Genomic DNA, 20,062 nt, shown 5'->3' with positions numbered 1-20,062 from the left:
AGCATCCCCAGAACATGTCCATGCCTCCTCTGTTTTTCACTGTAGGTTCAATGTTTTTTTTTTCTTTGCTTCATTTCTACCCCTCGACTGTTAAAGGCTGCTGGGGTATTATCGTCACCCCACTGGGCAGTGTGGACACTCAAGTTTGTAAATGCAATAACTTGAGAACAAAGTGATGTAAGAGCTTCAAATTGACACAATTGGTGTGTCAAGTGTGTGACGAGAATTTTCAAATTGATCCCACAGGTGCATCTACTAAAAGTATTGAACAAGTTTGAATCTCAGTGACCTTGGTCTCAAAGTCAGAGTAAACTTTCTGAAATTCTTGTGAATATGAAGCTTGTCCCAGGCTATCGCACAGCTAACACGGAGAGACAGACAAGCGTTCACACTCAAATTCACACTTTTAGAATTTAAAATAATAATAATAAAATTATAATTTTATTTCATTTTTTTCTGTCACCACTGAACTTTTTTTTTCTTTAGTGGAAAATGATCAACAGTTTTGTTCACATCTGTGTACCCTGATCAAAAATTAGACCCCCTCCAAACAGCTGCTCTGTTTTTTACATGAATTCGTGTGTTGTTTATTTAGTATTTATCCTCACCATTGTCTTTTACCGCCTCATCCTCATTTGATTTATTGACCTGCATTTAACACACAGGCACAGCAGTTTTTCCATCAATTTTTCTTCACATCTACCTCTTAGTTTATTCTACAATACATTTGTGACAGGGTCTTTCTGTGTGGAGTTTGCATGTTCTCCCCGTGTTTGCGTGGGTTCCCTCCGGGTACTCCGGCTTCCTCCCACCGTCCAAAGACATGCAGTTTGTGGGGATAGGTTAATTGAGAAATCTAAATTGTCCATAGGTGTGAATGCGGGAGTGAATGTGAGTGCGAATGGTTGTCTGTCCCTGTGTGTTGGCCCTGCGACAGACTGGCGACCTGTCCAGGGTGTACCCCGCCTCTCGCCCTATGACAGCTGGGATAGGCTCCAGCGCCCCCCGCGACCCTGAAAAGGAGAAGCGGAAGCGAATGAATGGATGGATGGACATTTGTGGCCAGTGCTGGTACAAAATTTGTTTTTCATGCACTTTTCTGTTTCAGTTATTATTTTGATTACTTTTTTACATGGTTCTATGATGCAATGACGAACAGTCACAGGGATCTCATAAAGGGTTTTTTTTGTTTTGTTTTGGTCTTTTTTTTGCATTTTTGGCATTGGTGCCACTGGTTTAGACAAAATAATAGTAATCCTGAGTACAGATTGATACATACATTAATCCTTTTTTTTTTCTCAGCAGAGCTCTCAGAACAGTCTGTCTCAGCTGTCACCGTCCTCCTCGTCAGTTTCTTCATTAAGTCAGTGGACAGTGCAGTCTGGTTCTGGGTCTGCTGCCGGAACCACTGGGGGTCCTGGTTTAACAACAGCAGCTACAGAGCAAGACAAGAAACTGAAACAGTATCTGGAAGATGAGCGTATCGCACTGTTCCTGCAGAACGAGGAGTTTATGAGAGAGCTACAACGCAACCACGAGTTTCTCATTGCCTTAGAGAAAGGTATTCCTGTTCACAGTATACACAGAAAAATTCTGCCATTAATGTCAACATGAGCCTGTAAGTTCAAAATTCAAATTCAAATTCAAATTTTATTTGTCACGTACACAGTCATACACAGTACGATATGTAGTGAAATGCTTGGACAACTGCTCGTGACCTAAAGAAAAACAAAAAAGGAAAAGGCTATGAATAAGATAGGAAATAAATATGAAAAATTAAAAAGGGTAAATTTAACTAGGAAGGAATAAAATATAAATTAAGGTTAAAAATGAAATAACTGTACAACACAAATTAGAATGAAGGGTAAATTTAACTGGGAAGAATAAGATAAAATATATAAATTAAAGTTGAAAATAAAATAACTGTACAACAAAATACACAATATAGAACTATATAAGAATGTATGAAGAAATCTAAATCTAAATAAATATATACACAATAACAGCAGCTGTACAAGTATTAACTGGAAATGAAGAATATAGTGACCAGTGTTGTGCAAAAACAAAGTCCAGAAAGTCCAGTGTGTGTGTAAGAACCATATGTGTGGGTCAGTACTGTTGCACTGCCTCGTCTTATATCTTATTGTACTTACCTGATGTATTGGAATTTAAAAAATACTTAATAAGATACTGTTAATACTGAAGAGCTGTCAACTCCTTTTACAGTGTTGTGCACCTAGCCCATCACACTACCACAACCATGCTAATATGACTTGTTTGTTTATTTCATGAAGTGCAGTGTTAGTTTTACGCCAGATGTAATCGGATGTAATCTTCCATAAAGTTCAATGTTTGTCTTGTTAGCCACAGAATTTTTTCCCAAAATCCTTACGGAAATTTTTTGCCAATTCTGAGATCAGCCTTTTGCCTCTTTTGCACTAGCACCTACTCGGCTTGACTTGACTGTACTCTGCTCTACTTGGTTTTGGATGATCCACCTGAATGTAGATGGGTTTGTTGGACCAAGGCTGAATGAAAGTTCTTTGTTGTATGTGACACAAACAACACAACAAGACATTGAGGTGATGGCATAGCTGCTGCTAAACTGATGGTAAACGTTTGCACCTCTTCACTGGACTTCCAGTTTAATGGTTTAACGAGACAGACGTGTGAAGTAACTGCTTATTGATGGACTTAATCCACTAAAAACGTAATCATTGACGATTTTTCTAGAGTTAAACCCACGATTGAGTGGGGAAGGAATCACAGGAGGCTGACAAAACACAAATATGCCTAAAATAGAAGATAAAAACAACTCAGCGGCAAGAGCTAGCAATGTCTTGCTCGACTGGAAGCTAGATACTACCTACGTAATGGAAAACCCTAAGAACAGAAAGTCAAGTCCAGCTAAGTAGGTGATGGTGGAATAGAGGCTTTTGCATTCTTTTTGGTCAGCAGTGGATTTTGCCTTGGAATTCTTACATGGACAGAGTTTTTACCTGGTCTCTTTCTTAGTGCTGAATTATGAGCAGTCAACTTAGTTAAGTTCAGTGAAAGTAAGGATGGAATTCCTTTAGTGTATTTTCTTTTCTTTTTTTTGTGACCTCCTGGATGAACCGTTGATGCTCTTTTGGAATAGCATTGGTAGACCTTCCACTACTAGGAAGGTTCACCACTGTTCCAGGTTATATCCATTTGTGGGTAATGGCTCTCACTGCGTTTTGCTGGAGTGCCAATGCTTGGTAAAGATTTGCAACCCTTTCCAGACTAGTAGATATCACTTGTGTTTTTTTCTCATCTATTCTTAAGTTTCTTTAGATTATATTATGTGTTGTGTTTCCTGCATAGCCTATTTCACTTTGCCAGACAGGTTCTTGGTAAGTTAGGCCTAGCGAAATTGAACTCAACTTTCCAAAAAGGTGGTTAATGACAGTTAATTTATCATTTAAATTACTTTTTCACATAGGGCAAGGTAGTTCTTTTTCCCTTAATGAATAAAAACATAATTTAAGTTCACATTTTGTATTCAATCCAGTTACCTTTGTCTAATACTAAATAGTGACGTGGGCGAGTAGTTGACTTGCTGACTAATCATGGCTAGTCGGTACCAGACTAGTTGTCTAATCTAATTGTTAAAATTTTAATTGATGCCCAATGCCTGTAAATTATTGTCATAAATGTTATGCAACCATCTGCCACCAGATAGCACATTGTTTTTGAGAAATGTAATAAATCTATGAATCTAGGCCTTATCTTTTTGTATTAGAGCATGGAGGAAATTAGCTTTCTCTGAAAGGTGGATGGCTTATCCCTTAGCAACAGAGTAGGGAGCTCAGAGTAGAGCAGCTACTCCTCCACATTGGAAGGAGATTGCTGTAGACTCCTGGATAAGGTGTCCCGACTGTGAATGTCCTACCAGGAGGAGACCCCGGTGTAGACCCGCAACACACTAGGAAGATTACATGTATTGGCTGGCGTGCAAACTAATCTATGTATATTTATTCGTATATTACCATTCTTTTTCTATTATATAACATTAGAAAATTACTGACTGCGAAAGCACACATTGTGTTTTATTTTTTTATTTTTATTTTATTTTTATTTTTTTAAGTTAACATGTTCTTTATTTCTTTTCTTTTTTTTTCCTTTTCCACATTGTGTTTTGCTGAGGACCACTGAATGTAAACATAATTGTTTAAAGAAAACTGCACAGTGCAGAAAACTGTTTTTTTTTCTTGTTTTATTTTGCTTTGTTATTGCCAAGGTCTGCTTTTATGCTTAAGTATTATGCTTGGTTTGTTTTTATTACTTTGGTTAAAGTAATAAAATTTAAAGGTTTGCTCTCATACAACACAGTATTAACAAAAAAGCTAAAGCTTGCTAAGTCTAGAGAATGCTGGAACCAAAATCTGAAAAAGGAGAACTCTCAAACACATCTGCATATGCTTGGCAGTCACCCCAAAACAAGAAATCTGTGTTCATTAAACAAAACCTATTTTGGGGTGGCTAGTATTCATGAAAAGTCAACTTCTTAGTGATAGTTCACTATAAGTAGTGGGATATATCTCTGTACGTTTATTGTGAAAGATTTGCACAAGAAGTTGCTGCATTTACTCTACAATGTGCCAGAGCTCTAACAGTTTGCCTTTCCCAGCAGAAACTGAGATTAAGAATTTAAATTTGGGTCATATTACTTTTATGCTAGAGCTCGTCACATCTGGGCAACACACATTAGTGGTCATAACATCTGCTCTCTTTTTAGATCGCTTGAAGTATGAGTCAAAGAAATCAAAGTCCAATCATTCAACTAGCTTGGAGAATTCCACAGGTAGATATCACTCATCAAGATTTGTCTGCTAAGCTACTTTGAGCTCTGTCTAAATCGTACAGAGTACTGGTTTATGTGTTTGTGCATTCACTGTGTTAGCTGCATCAAAAATTTGCACTCAATATATCACACTGTGCATTTTTACGTTTGATATATTTGATCTTCAGATGCATAAGTGTACTGTGTGGTAGTGCTTCTGTGTATGTGTGCAGGAGACCAGTACTCTGGAGCTTCCATGGAGGCCATCTCAGATGATGCGTTCAGAGACAAACTCAAACACATGGGCAAATGTAAGTCTGCTGATTTACAGTAGTATTATTGTTTCACAATACCTACCTAGCAGGATGGCTGCTGTGTTTGCTTTGGATTACTCCTCACCCCCCACCCGACCCCGTGGCTTGTTGTGCTGTGGACATTTATGTACTTCAAATCAAATCAAATCAAATCACTTTTATTGTCACATCACATGTGCAGGTACATTGGTACAGCACATGTGAGTGAAATTCTTGTGTGCGAGCTTCACAAGCAACAGAGTTGTGCAAAATACAATAATGTAAACAAGCAAAATACAAGAATGGCTACATCTGAAACTAATAAATATATGTACAATATATAATAGTATATGCATTTCTGGATGTGTATACTAAATATTTTTCTACATGTGTGTGTGTGTGTGTACACATATTTTACAAATTAAATAGAGTAAACAATGAATAGAATATATAAAATAAATAAAATAAAATATACAGAGTGAGACATGTGCAAAACAGTGGCATTACTTTTATGTGCAGAGGAGTTTTTTTGTTTCCTGTTCTCATGCTGTCCTCCCAAGAGCTCAGCATGAGTAGAGGTCTCTTTTTTTCCTCTTGTACTTTCCCATTGTAGTGTATATTTCAGTGTTTTTCTGTAACGCTACCGATCTACGACCTGTATCCCCATGTGATGTCCGTGTTGTGTGTGTAAGGTTGGGGGGGGGGGTCCTATTTCACTGCAGGGCAACCTGCACGTGGCAAATAAAGCCTTGATTGATTGATTAGTATTTATAGTCATTTTGTAGTTTGATTAATGGAGCAGGAAGTTGTTTTTTTTCACCTTCAGCAACAAGAAAGAAGCTGTTTGAAATTGCCAGAACATTTTCAGAAAAGACAAAGAGAAGAAAGTCAAAAAGGAGGACACTCCTGAAGCATCATTCGTATCCTTTATGTAAATGTGGTTAGGCTGAGATTCTTGTATTTTTAAAAAGGTTCCATTTCATGTTGTGAGGCAGTACAGTAGCTAAAACAACACATTAAATCAAAACCACTTTCAAAACTGTTATGATAATGGTTAGACTTCTAGTACACTACACACAGAAGAATTTTTTTTACTGTTGATAGTACTTGTTTCTTTTTACTGCTGTTAAGTGCTAATCGGTGACTCAACTCCTGGGTCCTCCGGTCTGCATGTAGAAATACCTTGGGAAAGATACTAAACACTAAGTTGCTCCTTTAGTTGTTTGTGTGTATGAGACAAAGCACTTAAAGGCATAGAATGAAAGTCCTTTGTAATGAGACATAAAAAGCAACACAAGTCTTTTGAGTGCTCAGAAAAGCACTATACAAGTAGCATTCCACGATGGACTACATTATGAAGAAAGAGTAAGAAGAAAAATTTAACTGAGTAGTATGTAAATAAGTAATTAGTTAAAATTGCAGAACGTTCTTGTCTTGTTTTAGTGTTTTAGTAATTAATTTGATAAGTGTTTGATTTCATAAGTCACTAACATTAAACTTTGTGTGTTGGTAGTGTTGTTTGATCATACAACAATATTTGGATACTTGCTAACCCCCTTGACTGTCTTTTAGTACACCTGAAGGCTAAAACACCATCAACCTGACACTCTAACACTACGTTCAGTTTAAACCAGTGTTTAAACTGAACATAGTGAATTGATATACATCTGAACTTGTGATCACAGGTGACATGAAAGGTCTAAAATTTGGCATTTTAAGCATGGTGAAACATGGTGGACAATTTTAGGCACAATTGTGTTCAGTTGATGCAATAGAGTTGTAGGAGGCTGAGGCTGTGAGGGGAGGGCTCCAGCAAGACACTGATGACACTTCCTTTGGGGTTCGCTCACACTTTCTTTTATTCCACACTTCCTCTGGTATACCATTGCGGCCATGCTTCCCAGTTGCCAGCCAGCTCACAGCTAGTTTCCAACTGCAGAAACCAGCTTGGCTCAGCTGTCTTCCTTCATCTTCTCTGAACCCAGCAAGCAACTGTTGGAGAAATGGGGAATGGCTGATTAGACAAAAACTGACATCTGTGTGCAAAACAAAGGGATATCTGCGTGCACTCTGGTGAAATGGCCCCATGAGGGTGGGTTTGATCTAACAGACTGGTCCATCTTTGAACAGCAGGACCTGGTGACTAGGGATGGGTATCGTTTAGGTTTTATCCGATACCGGTGCCAAATCGGTACTTTTGAAACGGTGACGGTGCTTAAACGGTGCTTAAAGAATGGAGAACACAAACTTTGTCCAAAAACCTCTCATGTTCAGCTGTTTTTTTTGTTTTTTTTTTGTAAAAAGATAACAATGTTAGCCTTTTCTGCAACTATGGGGCATATATGGTATCACTCTTGGCTGGAAGCAGTGCTTAAACAATGGAAAAAACACAAACTTTGTCCAAAAACCTCTCATGTTTAACTGTTTTCCACTTTTTCTTTGGTCATTTTAGCCTTTTTGTCCAGGGTGAAGGGAGTATCTGCCATCAAACAAGAAGACAGCCGCATGTAGCTATGATGATGTTTGCTAGTTCACCTTACATGCGTTAATGTAATAACGTGGTTAGCCTACTCAACGTAAATTACACACTAACAACATTAAGCTACTCACACAGAGAAGAACGGCTGCTGCTGCATCATCATCCTCATCATTTCTGCTACACTGGCAGGGCTAGGGGCCAGGACTCTATTCTTCGGGTTTTTGGGGGATGTTGCTCCGGGTCCGATAACTGGCAACCCACCCAACGTGCACAGTGTGAGGTCTCGCAGCAAGCTATCAAATACGGCGCATTTCTCGGCTTTTTAAAAAAAACGCTATGCGTCGCCAGGTGTTTCATCGGATTCGAGGAGTTACCTCCTTTGACAGTATCACAGTATCAGCTTAAAGCACTTGTTGCTGCTGAGTTTGCATCTTTTGCTGTGAAGTACAGCCAGACTTTTGACCGCTTCGCCTTGGGCATTTTTAATCTGTAGCTCTGCTCTAACTGAACGTACGTACCTGGCCCCGCCTACTATCCTGGGAAACGTAAAATGATTGGCTAGAAGTGTATCACAGCTCAGGAAAAAAAAGCACCGAAATAAAGCACCGAAATGTGCGCTGCTTTTCGGTCTGGTTACTACCGTTTATGTCAGAACCGGTGCCATCATGGCACCGGACACCGGTACCCATCCCTACTGGTGACCTTCACTTAGTCTGTCCTTTTCTACATTAAAGAAAGTGTAGAGAATGTGACAGTGACCTAAACTGTTTGCATTTTCCCTAATCGAAAATCTTGGATGACAAATGAAGTACAGGCTCTGGTCAGAATTCGTAACTCAGGCTGAGGGACAGCACTACCAGAGCCAACCTGAGGAGGGGCATCGAACTGGCCAAGGAGGGCCTATAGGAGAGTGTGGAGGCCGTCTTACTGATAACATCTCCTACCAGGTGTGGAGAGGAATCCAAGCCCTCACCAAATACAAAGGCCAGAGCCCCCCAACAGGAGCCTCAAAATTGCAGAGGAGCTCAGGCAGGCATCCTCACCAGATTGTTCAACCTTTCCCTGATTCATGCCACTGTTCCCACCTGTCTGAAGGCCTCCACCATCCTTTCCATCCACAAAAAGCCTGGTATAGACAATCTCAACAATAAAACTTAGAGCAGCACAGGTTAGATGACCACAGGCTGTATACAAAATAATCTGCTGGAGCACACAACAGAAATCACTGTGAATGATTTCTAAGTTACTCCTTGCTGCACCACTACAATTGATCTTAGGTTTCTCACACCTGCTGAATCCCACTTTAACCCATGAGTATACTCACTTAATTGGACAGGCATTTGTTAAATTTTGTTTGTTTTTTCTAAGCTTTTTTTCCCATAATGTTTGTATTCCAGTAAGATCATTTTATTGGTATATTAACATGACATAAGGTTCTGTTAGCTGTCCTCAGTAATAGCTGGTAGATATGTCCTTCAATAAGCTACTTTTTAAATTGCATTTTTACTGTATTTTGGATATTTCAGAGGCTGTACTTTTTATCAGTACTTTTACAAAACCATCTACTGAAGTGACAGATGTGCAGTTTTGCCACCTCTGGTGGACCAGTGTTATTCATAAGGAGCTAAGCACCATCATTGTTGTCATATTCTGAGAAAAGCAGTTCCATAGTCTGTGCCATTGTTACCGAGGTTTTTGGTTCTCATATTATTGCTAGCCATGCACAAGCTTCCATAATTGCATTTATTTCTCCATGTTTGTGAGTCCATGAACTCTGAGAGATTGATCTGGCTGAGTTTTGTGGCTCTTAACTAAACTCCTTTCCAGATTGGGCACAGCCAACTCTACAGCCAATCTTCTTGATGATGTAGAAGGACACCACTGTGGTAAGAAATCATGTGAACCATACAATGCTAATGGGTTTCATGCTATAATGTAGAGGAGTGTTTCCTGACTGATCTAGCTTAAAGGTCAGACCTCAGAGAGAGAGTAATGGTTAAAGCATAAAGCACCCTAACAGTGATTCTGTGTTTTCAATCCTTGCATTAAAACACAAAGATAAGTAACTGAGCCACATTTTAGTTTTAAAGAATTAGTCCTAACCAACTTTGTGGTGGGCATAGTTCCAGTTCGGAAATTCAGAAGAGGACTGGTACACAACTTAAGCAATGTAATATTTTGGCATATTTGGGTTTGGCGGCAAAATGTGTCTTAGCCAGTTTAAAAAAAGGTTTTAAAAACCTAAATAACTTTCTGACAGGAAACTGAACTTCTGACCACATTAGACATAATTTGTCTTCTTTTCCAAACCCAGCTGTGGGTGGATACTTGCATAAAGGTCACAAAGGAACCAAACTACTCCTTTAATGTGAAAAAGCAAATCTGACACAGGACCTGATGCAACATGTCCTTCGGTACGACCATAATGTGTGGTTCAAATGAAAAACATGTACAGGAGGTAGTCAAGAGAAGGACACAGGAGTATCTTCAGCTGTCTGTAAAACACAGTACAGGCTTTGTCATTGTATTGATTGATTGATTAATGCAGTAAAAGTACTGTCATATTTGGATCCACCATGAAATACCACCTGAAAAGGATAGGATTGGCAGCAGCTTGATTTTTCAGCATGAAATGAAAAATGAGTAGCCAATTTTGTTTTGCCTTTGTTTGGGAACACTGTTGTCCGTCTTACCCTAACCCTACCTAAAATTTGGACTGGTAACTCAGGAGGTAGAGCAGGTCTTCTACTAATCACAGGTTATATATCCTTGGGTAATATACTAGCCTTGAGTTGCTCTTCAGTGCATCCATCGAAGTATAAATGTGTGAGAATGTTAGAGCACTTTTTAAGTTTTTTAGGTGCACATGTAACTGTTCATTTACTTTTGTGTGTGTCCAGAGGAAGATGGCCAGCCTAGAAGAGCAAACACTCAGGAAGAAACTGAAAAACGCAGTGAGACAATATCATGGTAAGATAATCTTTTGTTATTTTTACAGTTCTTAAATGAGTCTATGTACAGTGACCACTTTATATATCCTGCATCATGATTAGGGCTGGGCATCGATTTCAATTTCTTTAACTGATTTGATCCAGATTTGATTCAATTTTGACTCCGACAGTCATAAATATTCTAAAAGAATATGGATATGTACAGATAAATGATCAGAATTATATCTATGTATAAAAAACCAAAGCTGATAATGTGAGACTGTAGTAACTGAGGATAAAACACAGAAAAATATAAAGGAGATTTTGCTGGCCTCGCTTATTATGGCAGATAAATATTCTGCAATAGATCAAAATCTGAAGAAAACCATGAATCAACATATGAACAGTAACTGCTGCTGCTGAAGTGCTGAAGTTTTATTGGAGACATAGCTAAGCATGTTGCAATTTGGCATAACTTGTAAAAGTTTACATGTCTTCGGTATTGAACAGCAGAAAAAAACAAACAAAAGCAAAACAGTGGCTGACGGCACTGAACACAACAGTAGACTGGTGCGTAATAAGCAAGCGAATAATACAGAAACAGAGAAATTTTTTTTTTTATAGCAAACTGTTCTTGAAACACACTGAGAGAGAGCTGTGCACAAAGCGCGATCTTATCATGATGGAAGCAGAGCAGCAAAAGTAAGAGGGAACTAATGACGATGTTTATCAAACATGACGCGTAGTTTTGATCTTCTTTTGCTGCTGGTTCAGTGAATTTTGGTTGGAGAGTGAGGAAACCTGCAGCTTCATGTGAGATGTCAGCTTTCAGCACCCGACGGCAATTCTGCATACATGGCGCCGAGTGTGTTTAGATCTTTGTGCCGAAACCTTTTACTTGCTTTCACGTGCTGTTTTAGCTCTTTGGTGGTTGTGCAAGTAGTTTTGTGAGCTTTAACTTGAGATTTCTAGCATTTCTGGCAAAATGCATTTATATTTAAAATTCGATTCAGGATTTAATGAATCGATATCGCATTATTCAAACTAAAAAAAAATTGAATCGGGTAAATCTTTTTTTTTTTGGTTTTGTTTTTTTTAACCCACACCTAATCATGATGGAGAAGATGTTCTGTGACCACATTTCCAGTTGCATGGGGACAAATAAGTGTCATCTGCAGTGGTATCTGCATGCAACTGTCCTGAAAGGTGGGACCTGTGTCCAAAATGACACATGCGCAACTGCGTCTTCTCACCCATAATGGGAAACACCAGCACCTCCACAGGAGCATTCAGTCTTTACAAGGACTGCCAAGAATAGAGGTGGATAAAAAAAGATGCTTCTTCGAGAGGAATACTGTTACGGACTCTCAAGATCAAGGGTGATGTAGAGGAGTGGGAGAGAACTGCGGGATGGTGGTGCAGGACATATGTGGGGAGGTGTGCAATAGGAGTGACATATGGGTTAAAGGTAGGGGTGGTATGTGATGATATTATGATCGGTAGTGGGAGTAAGAAGCAGATGGAAGAGTTCCTGGTAAAATGGAGGTATACACTGGAGAGACTGAATTAAATTAAATACTTCAGATCAACCATGTAAAGTGTCATATGATGGGCTCAAATTGTGGTCATAAATATTTTGTACTTGTAAATCAGGATTTGTATGTGTAAAAAGAATTTGTGTGTGCGTAAAAAAAGATTTGTGTGTGGACTTAGTCAAAAAAATACGTGTGAAACTCTGCAAGTTACAAGTACGAATTTTGACCCTACTTTTCTTCCTTTCATCTGATTGGCCAATTTTATGTCAATCACAAATTTAACTATCCAATCAGAGAACAGGTGGGTGCTTTATGGAGCTTCAGGTCCTTGAAGGGAATAAATGCCCTTTTACATGCCAGCCCAGCGTTTTCCTTCATCACCATGAAAAAAACCAATCTGTGGTGGTCTCAGTTTGGTGATTTTTGTGTCTCAGGTTTACGTGCTTAATACAGGGACCTCCAGAGCCTTTTCAACAGCGCTGTGGACTGCGGGGGTGGGGGGGCAGTGTTTTGGAAATGACAGTCTTCACTAGTGGGGATAGTTACAAAGCTTTCTTCGTGAGCATACATGTTTTTATTGAACATTTGAAGAACTAGCAAAAAAACCAGAAACTCTTGTAGAGGACATAAAGTCTGAGATAGAAACGACAAGGAGCAGGTGCATCTAGTACAGGTAGAGCTGCTGCAAAAACCCACAGAGCTCAGCAGCCAGCACAACAAATTCTGGATCCTTGGCTTTTAGTTAGCAGTTAGCATTAGCAGCACATCCTGCGTCCGATGTGAAAGGACCTTTATGCTGCGCACTGTGACTCACAGCAATGGTCCCGGGTCAGCCCTGACTTTGTGTTAAACTAATCCTAAAGTAATAATGGTGTTTCTAACCACTGATATACCACAACTTTATCATTTCAACAGCTGCTGAAAGTTACAGGACCTAGCTTCTATCGGCTATTTATATAGAGAGCCTCCAGCTTCAAACTGTATTACCCTTCAAGGACCTGCGCCCCTCTGACAGACAAACCCATCTGTTCTCTGATTGGATAGTTAAATTTGTGATTGACATGACATTGACTAATCAGATGAAAGGAAGAAAAATAGGGTCAAAATTCGTACTTGTAACTTGAAACTTGAGTGCGAGAGTTTCACAGGCATTTTTTGGCCACACACAAATCTTTTTTACGCACACACAAATTCTTTTTACACATACAAATCCTGATTTACAAATACAAAACTGATTTACAAGTACAAAATATTTATGACCACAATTTGAGCCCATATTGGATATCATAGAGTCAAAAAGAGGGGTGAAGAGAAGAATGCAGGCAGTGTGGCGTGGGTAGGCATAAGCATCAGAGGTGACTTGTAACAAAAGGATAGCAGTGCAGAGATAGGGACCTGCTATGGTGTATGTTTCTGAAATGTTGACACGAACAAAAAGGAGGCTGGGCGGGAGGTGGCAGAGTTGAAAACATTTTAATATTTTCATTGGGAGTGATGAGAAATTAGAAAATGATTATATCAAAGAAACCACTCAGGTTTATTGGAGACAGAGCGATGATAGAAATATTGGATAAAAGATATTGAATGTGATCTTCTGTGATCACTTGGACTTTTCAAAAGCTTCTTTTAAAAAAAGAAGGAAAAAAAGGCACAGATTTTGTTTTGGTATAAAATCATAATCATCTAGACTCTTTGCTTTTCAGATCCTCCCGTGCTGCTCCATATCGGTTTCCAAGGTGACTACAGCATCACCCACGGGCAGTGGTTTTCTAGCTCGTGTTGTTCCTACTTGCTCCTGTCCAAATCATCTGAAGAGTTAAGACACCCCTGCCCACCCCTGAAAGAGGAATCAGACTGTTCCCAGCCACTGGGCAAAAACTTTGTAAATGCATAATCTCTGTGTTCTAACATTTTATTGATATATCATTTTGAACATAAAGGAACACACGTTATTCCTTACAGTATTTGTTGATGACTTCTTTTAATCCACTGTGGAGGAATACTAGCATAGTGAAGCTCTTTCCATACAAACCCTTCTCCAGTCCTGTACTACAGCATACTAGGCATTTCAAATCCAAAGTGTGAACATGCATCTTTATATACACTAAACCATGTAGGGCTTTTTTTTTTTTTTACCTCATTTTCTCAAGCATTGTAATATTTAGCTTTTTATGTAACTGAATTTTTTTGGTGTACAAATATTGTGGTTGTCTGTGGCTGCCTAAATGTCAAAATGTCACCATGGACAAAATAACCATTAGGCTGTGTTTTTAAAGAATGGTGTTCTGGGAAATAAGGGTGTTGCAGGGTATGGAGCAGTTTACTATTTTATTATTTTTTTGTTTGTTTGTTTGGCAAGGTGAAATTTTTCAGTTTGCGTTGTTGTCTATTTCAGTAGTACTGTAGGCACTGTGCTGTTCGAACATTAACCCAGGGTGACCAACTAGAAGCTGTCAAGCCAGGGAAAACATCAGCATCTTATTAGGCTTCATAAGGTTAACTGGTACACAAAGTCCTTCACATACATTATTGTCTAACCCAGTCTGAATGCAAATTTGGAGCTTTTAGGCTATGGCCATTTAAAGGTGAAATGACAGGAATGACTAAATTTGAATAAAATCTTCACAGTCACCCCTCCCCATTGAGTTTGGGCCTTGAGTTTGGCATTTGTCATTGTTGCCATCTTGTTTTATTTTATTTTTAATACATGATCGAAACCCAACAGTGGAGATGGGAAGTTATCAGCTAATACTACCTAGTTTAGTTGGCGAGGTACGTCCATTATTCACTTCGATGTCAATTGGGATAGCAATTATTGCTAGTGAAAATAACAAGATGTACTCAAAGGAAAAACTGAACACTGAACAAGACATTTTTGTAAAACTTGTGTATAGCAGCAAATGACTGACTGCCTGGAAGGTAGGACCAACAACCAATATGTTGAAATGTTGTTAAGTTGATGAAGGTTCTCATCTTGTTCACGGCTTCACCTTGGTAGCTTGAACCCGACGCACATTCCACCCTTATCGTGTGAAGCCTGTTACTGGTAGGTGACAGAAGAGTCAGGTCCTAATTAGGTGCCAGGTTTCCAGAAATCTTCATGCAGATCATTTTTTGTCTTTATTTCCTGAAGGAAAGCATATTTACAAGTGATGGTTCTATAAACAATAAGATGGTTGTGGGTTTGTGAAATCTGGTGGCTGAACAAAATGACAACAGAAAAAAATGTTTGTGGGATTTTCATCTTCATCTTTCTACTGTTTTTATTTGCACGTGTAGCTGTGAACCTATTGTGGATTGTTAATTGTAATGTTGGGAAGAACAAAAGAAATCAAACAATATGTAACTGCTTTAATTTAACAAATGGGTTTAACAAAAGTATTGCAAAAAGTTTGATGACCAGGTGATGCCTGTTCTCATATCATTGCATGATAAAGTAATCTGATAAAAGATTCAGCTATGATTCCAAGGGTTGAACTTATATTTGGCATCTTTTCCCCTGAATTCTCAATATGAGGTCCATTGATCTTGACGCACAGGAAGCAGACCATAATTTGGCTTAAAAACCAACTTAAATCTATCAGAGCAAGCAAGAACTTTGGTAGCGACCATATCAGAGATGTGGTACATTCCTAAAAAGCAGGAATGCACTGGCCATGCTCACTGGCCACAGAAGACAACTAAAGTGGATGCTTGTTGTGTACTCTTTCCTTGATTTAGAAAAACACAACATCTAGCCATCTGCCTATGATTGTCATTCTCTGCAATCAAGAGATTACTTCACGATTGTGAATAGAGGTTTACAAGAAGGTCCAAATACTGGTTACACTCAAGAACAGGGAGTTCAAAATTGAAAAAGCCAGAAAACCTCTTGGGGAGCCCGATCAGTTCTGGGGGGGAAAAAAGAATCCTTTCCTTTGGAAGATGAAATCAAGATGAACTTGTACTAGAATGATGGGAAAAGGAAATTGAGAAGGTGACTGCAGTGAATGCTGATAAAAACAGTATAATGAATTCTGAAGTGTGTGGCTATGATGTCTTCTCAGATTCAAACAAATACTGCAAAATTGATTGAATAATACATTTAGCCAACTTGGTCACATATTCTCAACTTGACATAGCATGCTTTTTACCCCTAAACGGTAAAAGGTATTGTCATCACCCCGCCGGGCAGGAAGGTAGGTGGGCCTTGAAGTTTGTGAATTTAATATAGGTGCTTCAAGTTGATACCCTTGGTACATCTTCTAAAAATCTTGGACAAATTTTAATCTCAATGACGTCGACCTCAAGGTTAAAGGTCAAGATTTCTGACAGTATTGCAATGCAATAACGTGAGAAAGAAGTCACCTAGGGTTCTCAAATTGATGCCATAGATGCATCTAACAAAAATCTCAGCTGACTTTGAGAAACCATAAAACTTCCAAGGAAGTAATTGCAGCATTTAGTGATGTCTGTAGATTCTAGACTTGGGGTTGTCATGTGCTGCAAAGGTCATCTAATTTTTGAAAACACATTTAAAGTTATGTTAGCTTCTTTAATTATTTATGAGATTCTGTAAATTTGGGACTGTATATAAACTTTTCTGTGATAACTAGACAGTCAATGCGGTAATTCTCTTAATCCTTAAGTCCCATACCTATGGACCTACTTGTATGAGTGAACTAACAGTACAAAGCAAGTAAATTGCAGCTTGATAAATAAACCATTCTGGATTTGTCTGCTCTACTGGATTATTTGATGATGAGTAAACTTTACTTGTCAGTGATGTCAAATACGTAATTTCTCAAAGGACCATTGCAGTGTTAAATGCGTGTTCTGGCCAATTACTTTGCAAAGGTTAATTTTGAAGTTCGGTTTGTCAGTGTCTCATCAATATTGACCTCACTAGTTTTGTCTTTTTCAAGAAACTACCTGATGTGTCACAAGTAGCAGATAGATAAAGATTGGCTGGTAAACCTAGTGCAGCATTTGGCCTCTAAAATTGCAGATTTTGGTTTGTTTTGTTTGTTTTTTAAAAGAAATCAAAAACTCAAGAATTCATGGTGCCTTACAGGAAGTTTTCAGACCATATTGAACATAACTTAACATGGATGTAACAGAAGAATTTAAGTTATGGATGTCTGTCTACACATCACAGCATACAGAACCTGTGGTAATCCTTTCCATGGTCACTGATGTCAATGGGTCTATCTTTAGAACTGTGTTTGGACAAAAGAATTTTGTGTTCCTGGTGAAAGAAATGCTAGAAAAAATGTTGATATTATGTCAGTGTTGATTTTAATGTTTGTTTGTTTTTTGCACCAGGGCAAAACACAAAAACAAAAACAGCTTTAACAGAAAGAAACATGCCAAACACTGTGCTGGTCCTTTAAGAGATGAGGCTATGTTGTTGTGTAGTAAAGTCAGCAATTTAAAGTATCGATGTTAGGACATATGGTGTATTTTCAAGGGACAAATTCCAGATGAGAATCAGGTGAAGTGTTAGATGAGGTTTTCTGTAGTCCTTGTTTTGTTTCTCATATAGATTATGTTACTGTAAAATGCAGGTCAAACTGTCAAATTTGAATATTTGACAGTTTGATTCTGAAACTTGGTTTCCATGTCGGACCTAGAAGAATAAACAAAAGCTTTAATCAGTTTTGTAAAGAGGCAGGAAGCCTGAATGGGCTTTTTGTTTGACCTTTCACCCACTTCCTAAAAACATGTAGGAAATGCATTCAAAATCCTGTTGCCTGATTAAATGTAGCATAATGTGCACAACAGGAATAGTAACAGCAGCATAATGTCCTACAGGGTAGTTGAAGGCAATGCTTGTCTATCTGATTTATATAGGATGGTTGGTTGTTGTTTAAGGATACTTTGTGTTCTCCTCCTCAGGGAAGTCTAACACTAGATATCTTAACAAACAGAAGCACAAAAATCTCATATTTCACCGAAGCAACAATGGATTGCCCATTTGAAACAGAGACCAGAAATACTTTTCTTTTTCATTTGAACTTTATGAAACAGCCATTTAGCAATAGCAAATCAGGTTTTCTGATTTCAGACTTTTTTTCTGTAACGTTTGTACTGCTCAATACTTAGTCTTCCAAAACACTGAATCCAAAGGATATATGTTTTTGTTTATTTTTTGTTTTTAGAACCAAACAAACATAAACATCCCATAAAAAACCTTATATTTACTACGTACATTTTTTTTTAAATCAGGTAAAAGATTAAAAGTGGAAATACAATATAATTACAGCTGTAACTGAATTGTGTTATAATTAACTAATTTAAAGCAACATTTTTCACTTTAATGTTGGATGTTGAAAATGGTTCAAAATTTGCAGATCAAATCTAAATGTTATCAATTTGATTTATTTTAGTGTATATTAACAACATTAGCGTTCCATTAAAATAAGGCAGATACAAGGAAATTTTCTAACATGTATTTTTGTGGAATATACTAACTAGTAGACTAAGAGCTGAGAAATCCTTTTTACATAACTACATGTTCAGCTGCATCAGTCATATTAGATAGCCAGAAAAAAAACAACAAGTTTGATACTGGTGAGTTGTTTACAGTGCATATGGGCTTATGAACGCACCTGTAAGACTATACAGAGAGAGCAAGAAACATACAACATGTTGAACACTTTTAAGTAGGTAAAATTTACTGGGTCCCATGTTCTTTAAAATGCGAAACAGAAAACTGTCTATTGTTTGATTTCAAATTCTTTTGTTTTTGCACATACACCACACCCTCGTGCTTGTAAGAATGCATTTGGATCTTATATTAGCCAGTCTTGAACCTGCCAACTCGCTAGTACAAAGTCCATGTGAAGTGGATTGTGCCATTGTGTGAATACTGTAGGTAATATTCTAGTGCAATCATTGCTAGAGTATCTCCAACAGGGTAAAAGCAGGTTATTTACAAATGCATATTAAATGTATACATGTATATGCCCATGTGTATATATGAGAAGGGACAACTGAACATCCCAAACTAATTCTGCTCTCTGAAATTTATGTGTGAATACAGCTACAACTAGTAACTTTACAATTTGGCTCAATTGCTTGGCGTCTGAAGAAGGTGGGAATTAGAGAATTCGTTTCTTCCTCATTTTGTGATGGTTATGTAATTTTTTTCTACCCTGATTTGTCTGTAAACTGTATTTGTGAATACATTAACACAACCAATAAAGATTTTTTTTCTATAAAGTAACATTTTGTGTTGCCAGTATACTTTAGGTCATCGCTATCCTGAAAGACGAACTAATACCCCATTTTCAAGTCTAACCAGTTTCTCAGAGGATTGTTTGTAGCATTCATCTTTCCGTCATTCTGGCCACTCACCACATCACTGATGGTCAGAACCAGCTTCAAAACATAATGTTGCCACCACAATGTGAAGGATTGCCATGGAGTTCAATGGAGTACCTGTAATTCAGCTCAAAAACATGAACATTTGATCTCATATCTTAAAATATTTTTTTCTCTTACTCTTTTAGTTTTAAAAACATTTGGATTAGCTTCAAACAGGCTGTAGCTGATGAGATGGCTCCTCTTGTGGCAGGTTTTTCTGTCCTTGCAGAAGTTTTGTTATGTTCTTGGTCACCGTCTTGATATGGCCCTTCTTGCTCAGTTACTCAGTTCTAAAATTGGTAAACACCATGATGACACTCTGTGGTCACATATATCTTCAATTACAGTTTCTGACTGAAGTTTATTCCTATTAAAAGGGAGTATTTCCTTCCCACTGCCACCAAGCACTTGCTAATAGGGGATAATCGATAATCGGGACAATTTTCTCTGTATTGTTGTAAGATATTTTTCTTGAGGCAACTGTTGTTGGGAATTGGTGCTAAATAAATAAAATGAATTGAAAACAATATTGTAATTTTTAAAGATATACTGGTAAACTGAGTAGCTGTCTGTGAGTGGCGTCAATTGTGACATAAACATGAAAAAAGTGTTCCATCAGATGGTTACGGATGCGCCATTTTGTTAGTTGCCGACAACGTCAAATGACTGGA

The 20,062-nt window shown here is 38.1% G+C and overlaps 1 protein-coding gene across 5 annotated transcripts in view; it reads left to right on the top strand.

The window, feature by feature from the left end:
• cuedc1b (CUE domain containing 1b) overlaps positions 1 to 18,050 on the top strand; it is a 29,522-nt gene extending 11,472 nt beyond the window's left edge. Inside the window, exons 6-12 of one of the 5 annotated variants that reach the window (XM_085379776.1) lie at positions 1,306 to 1,561; positions 4,763 to 4,828; positions 5,041 to 5,118; positions 5,927 to 6,020; positions 9,407 to 9,465; positions 10,480 to 10,549; positions 13,748 to 18,050. In XM_085379776.1, the coding sequence (XP_085235902.1) occupies positions 1,306 to 1,561; positions 4,763 to 4,828; positions 5,041 to 5,118; positions 5,927 to 6,020; positions 9,407 to 9,465; positions 10,480 to 10,549; position 13,748 (624 nt within the window). In that variant the 3' untranslated portion in view covers positions 13,749 to 18,050. Of the gene's footprint in view, positions 1 to 1,302; positions 1,562 to 4,762; positions 4,829 to 5,019; positions 5,119 to 5,926; positions 6,021 to 9,406; positions 9,466 to 10,479; positions 10,550 to 13,747 lie in introns of all 5 variants that reach the window. The other 4 variants (XM_085379774.1, XM_085379777.1, XM_085379775.1 and 1 more) reach the window with 4 other exon arrangements.
• Positions 18,051 to 20,062: the final 2,012 nt, after the last annotated feature.

Source organism: Rhamphochromis longiceps, linkage group LG14 (genome assembly GCF_057381845.1).
Source record: "Rhamphochromis longiceps isolate RC_006_pf linkage group LG14, R_longiceps_female_GT1.1, whole genome shotgun sequence".
In the NCBI taxonomy this organism is placed as follows: Eukaryota; Metazoa; Chordata; class Actinopteri; order Cichliformes; family Cichlidae; genus Rhamphochromis; species Rhamphochromis longiceps.
The sequence above is the reverse complement of the archived record's forward strand: the minus strand, read 5'-3'. Positions and strand labels throughout refer to the sequence as shown.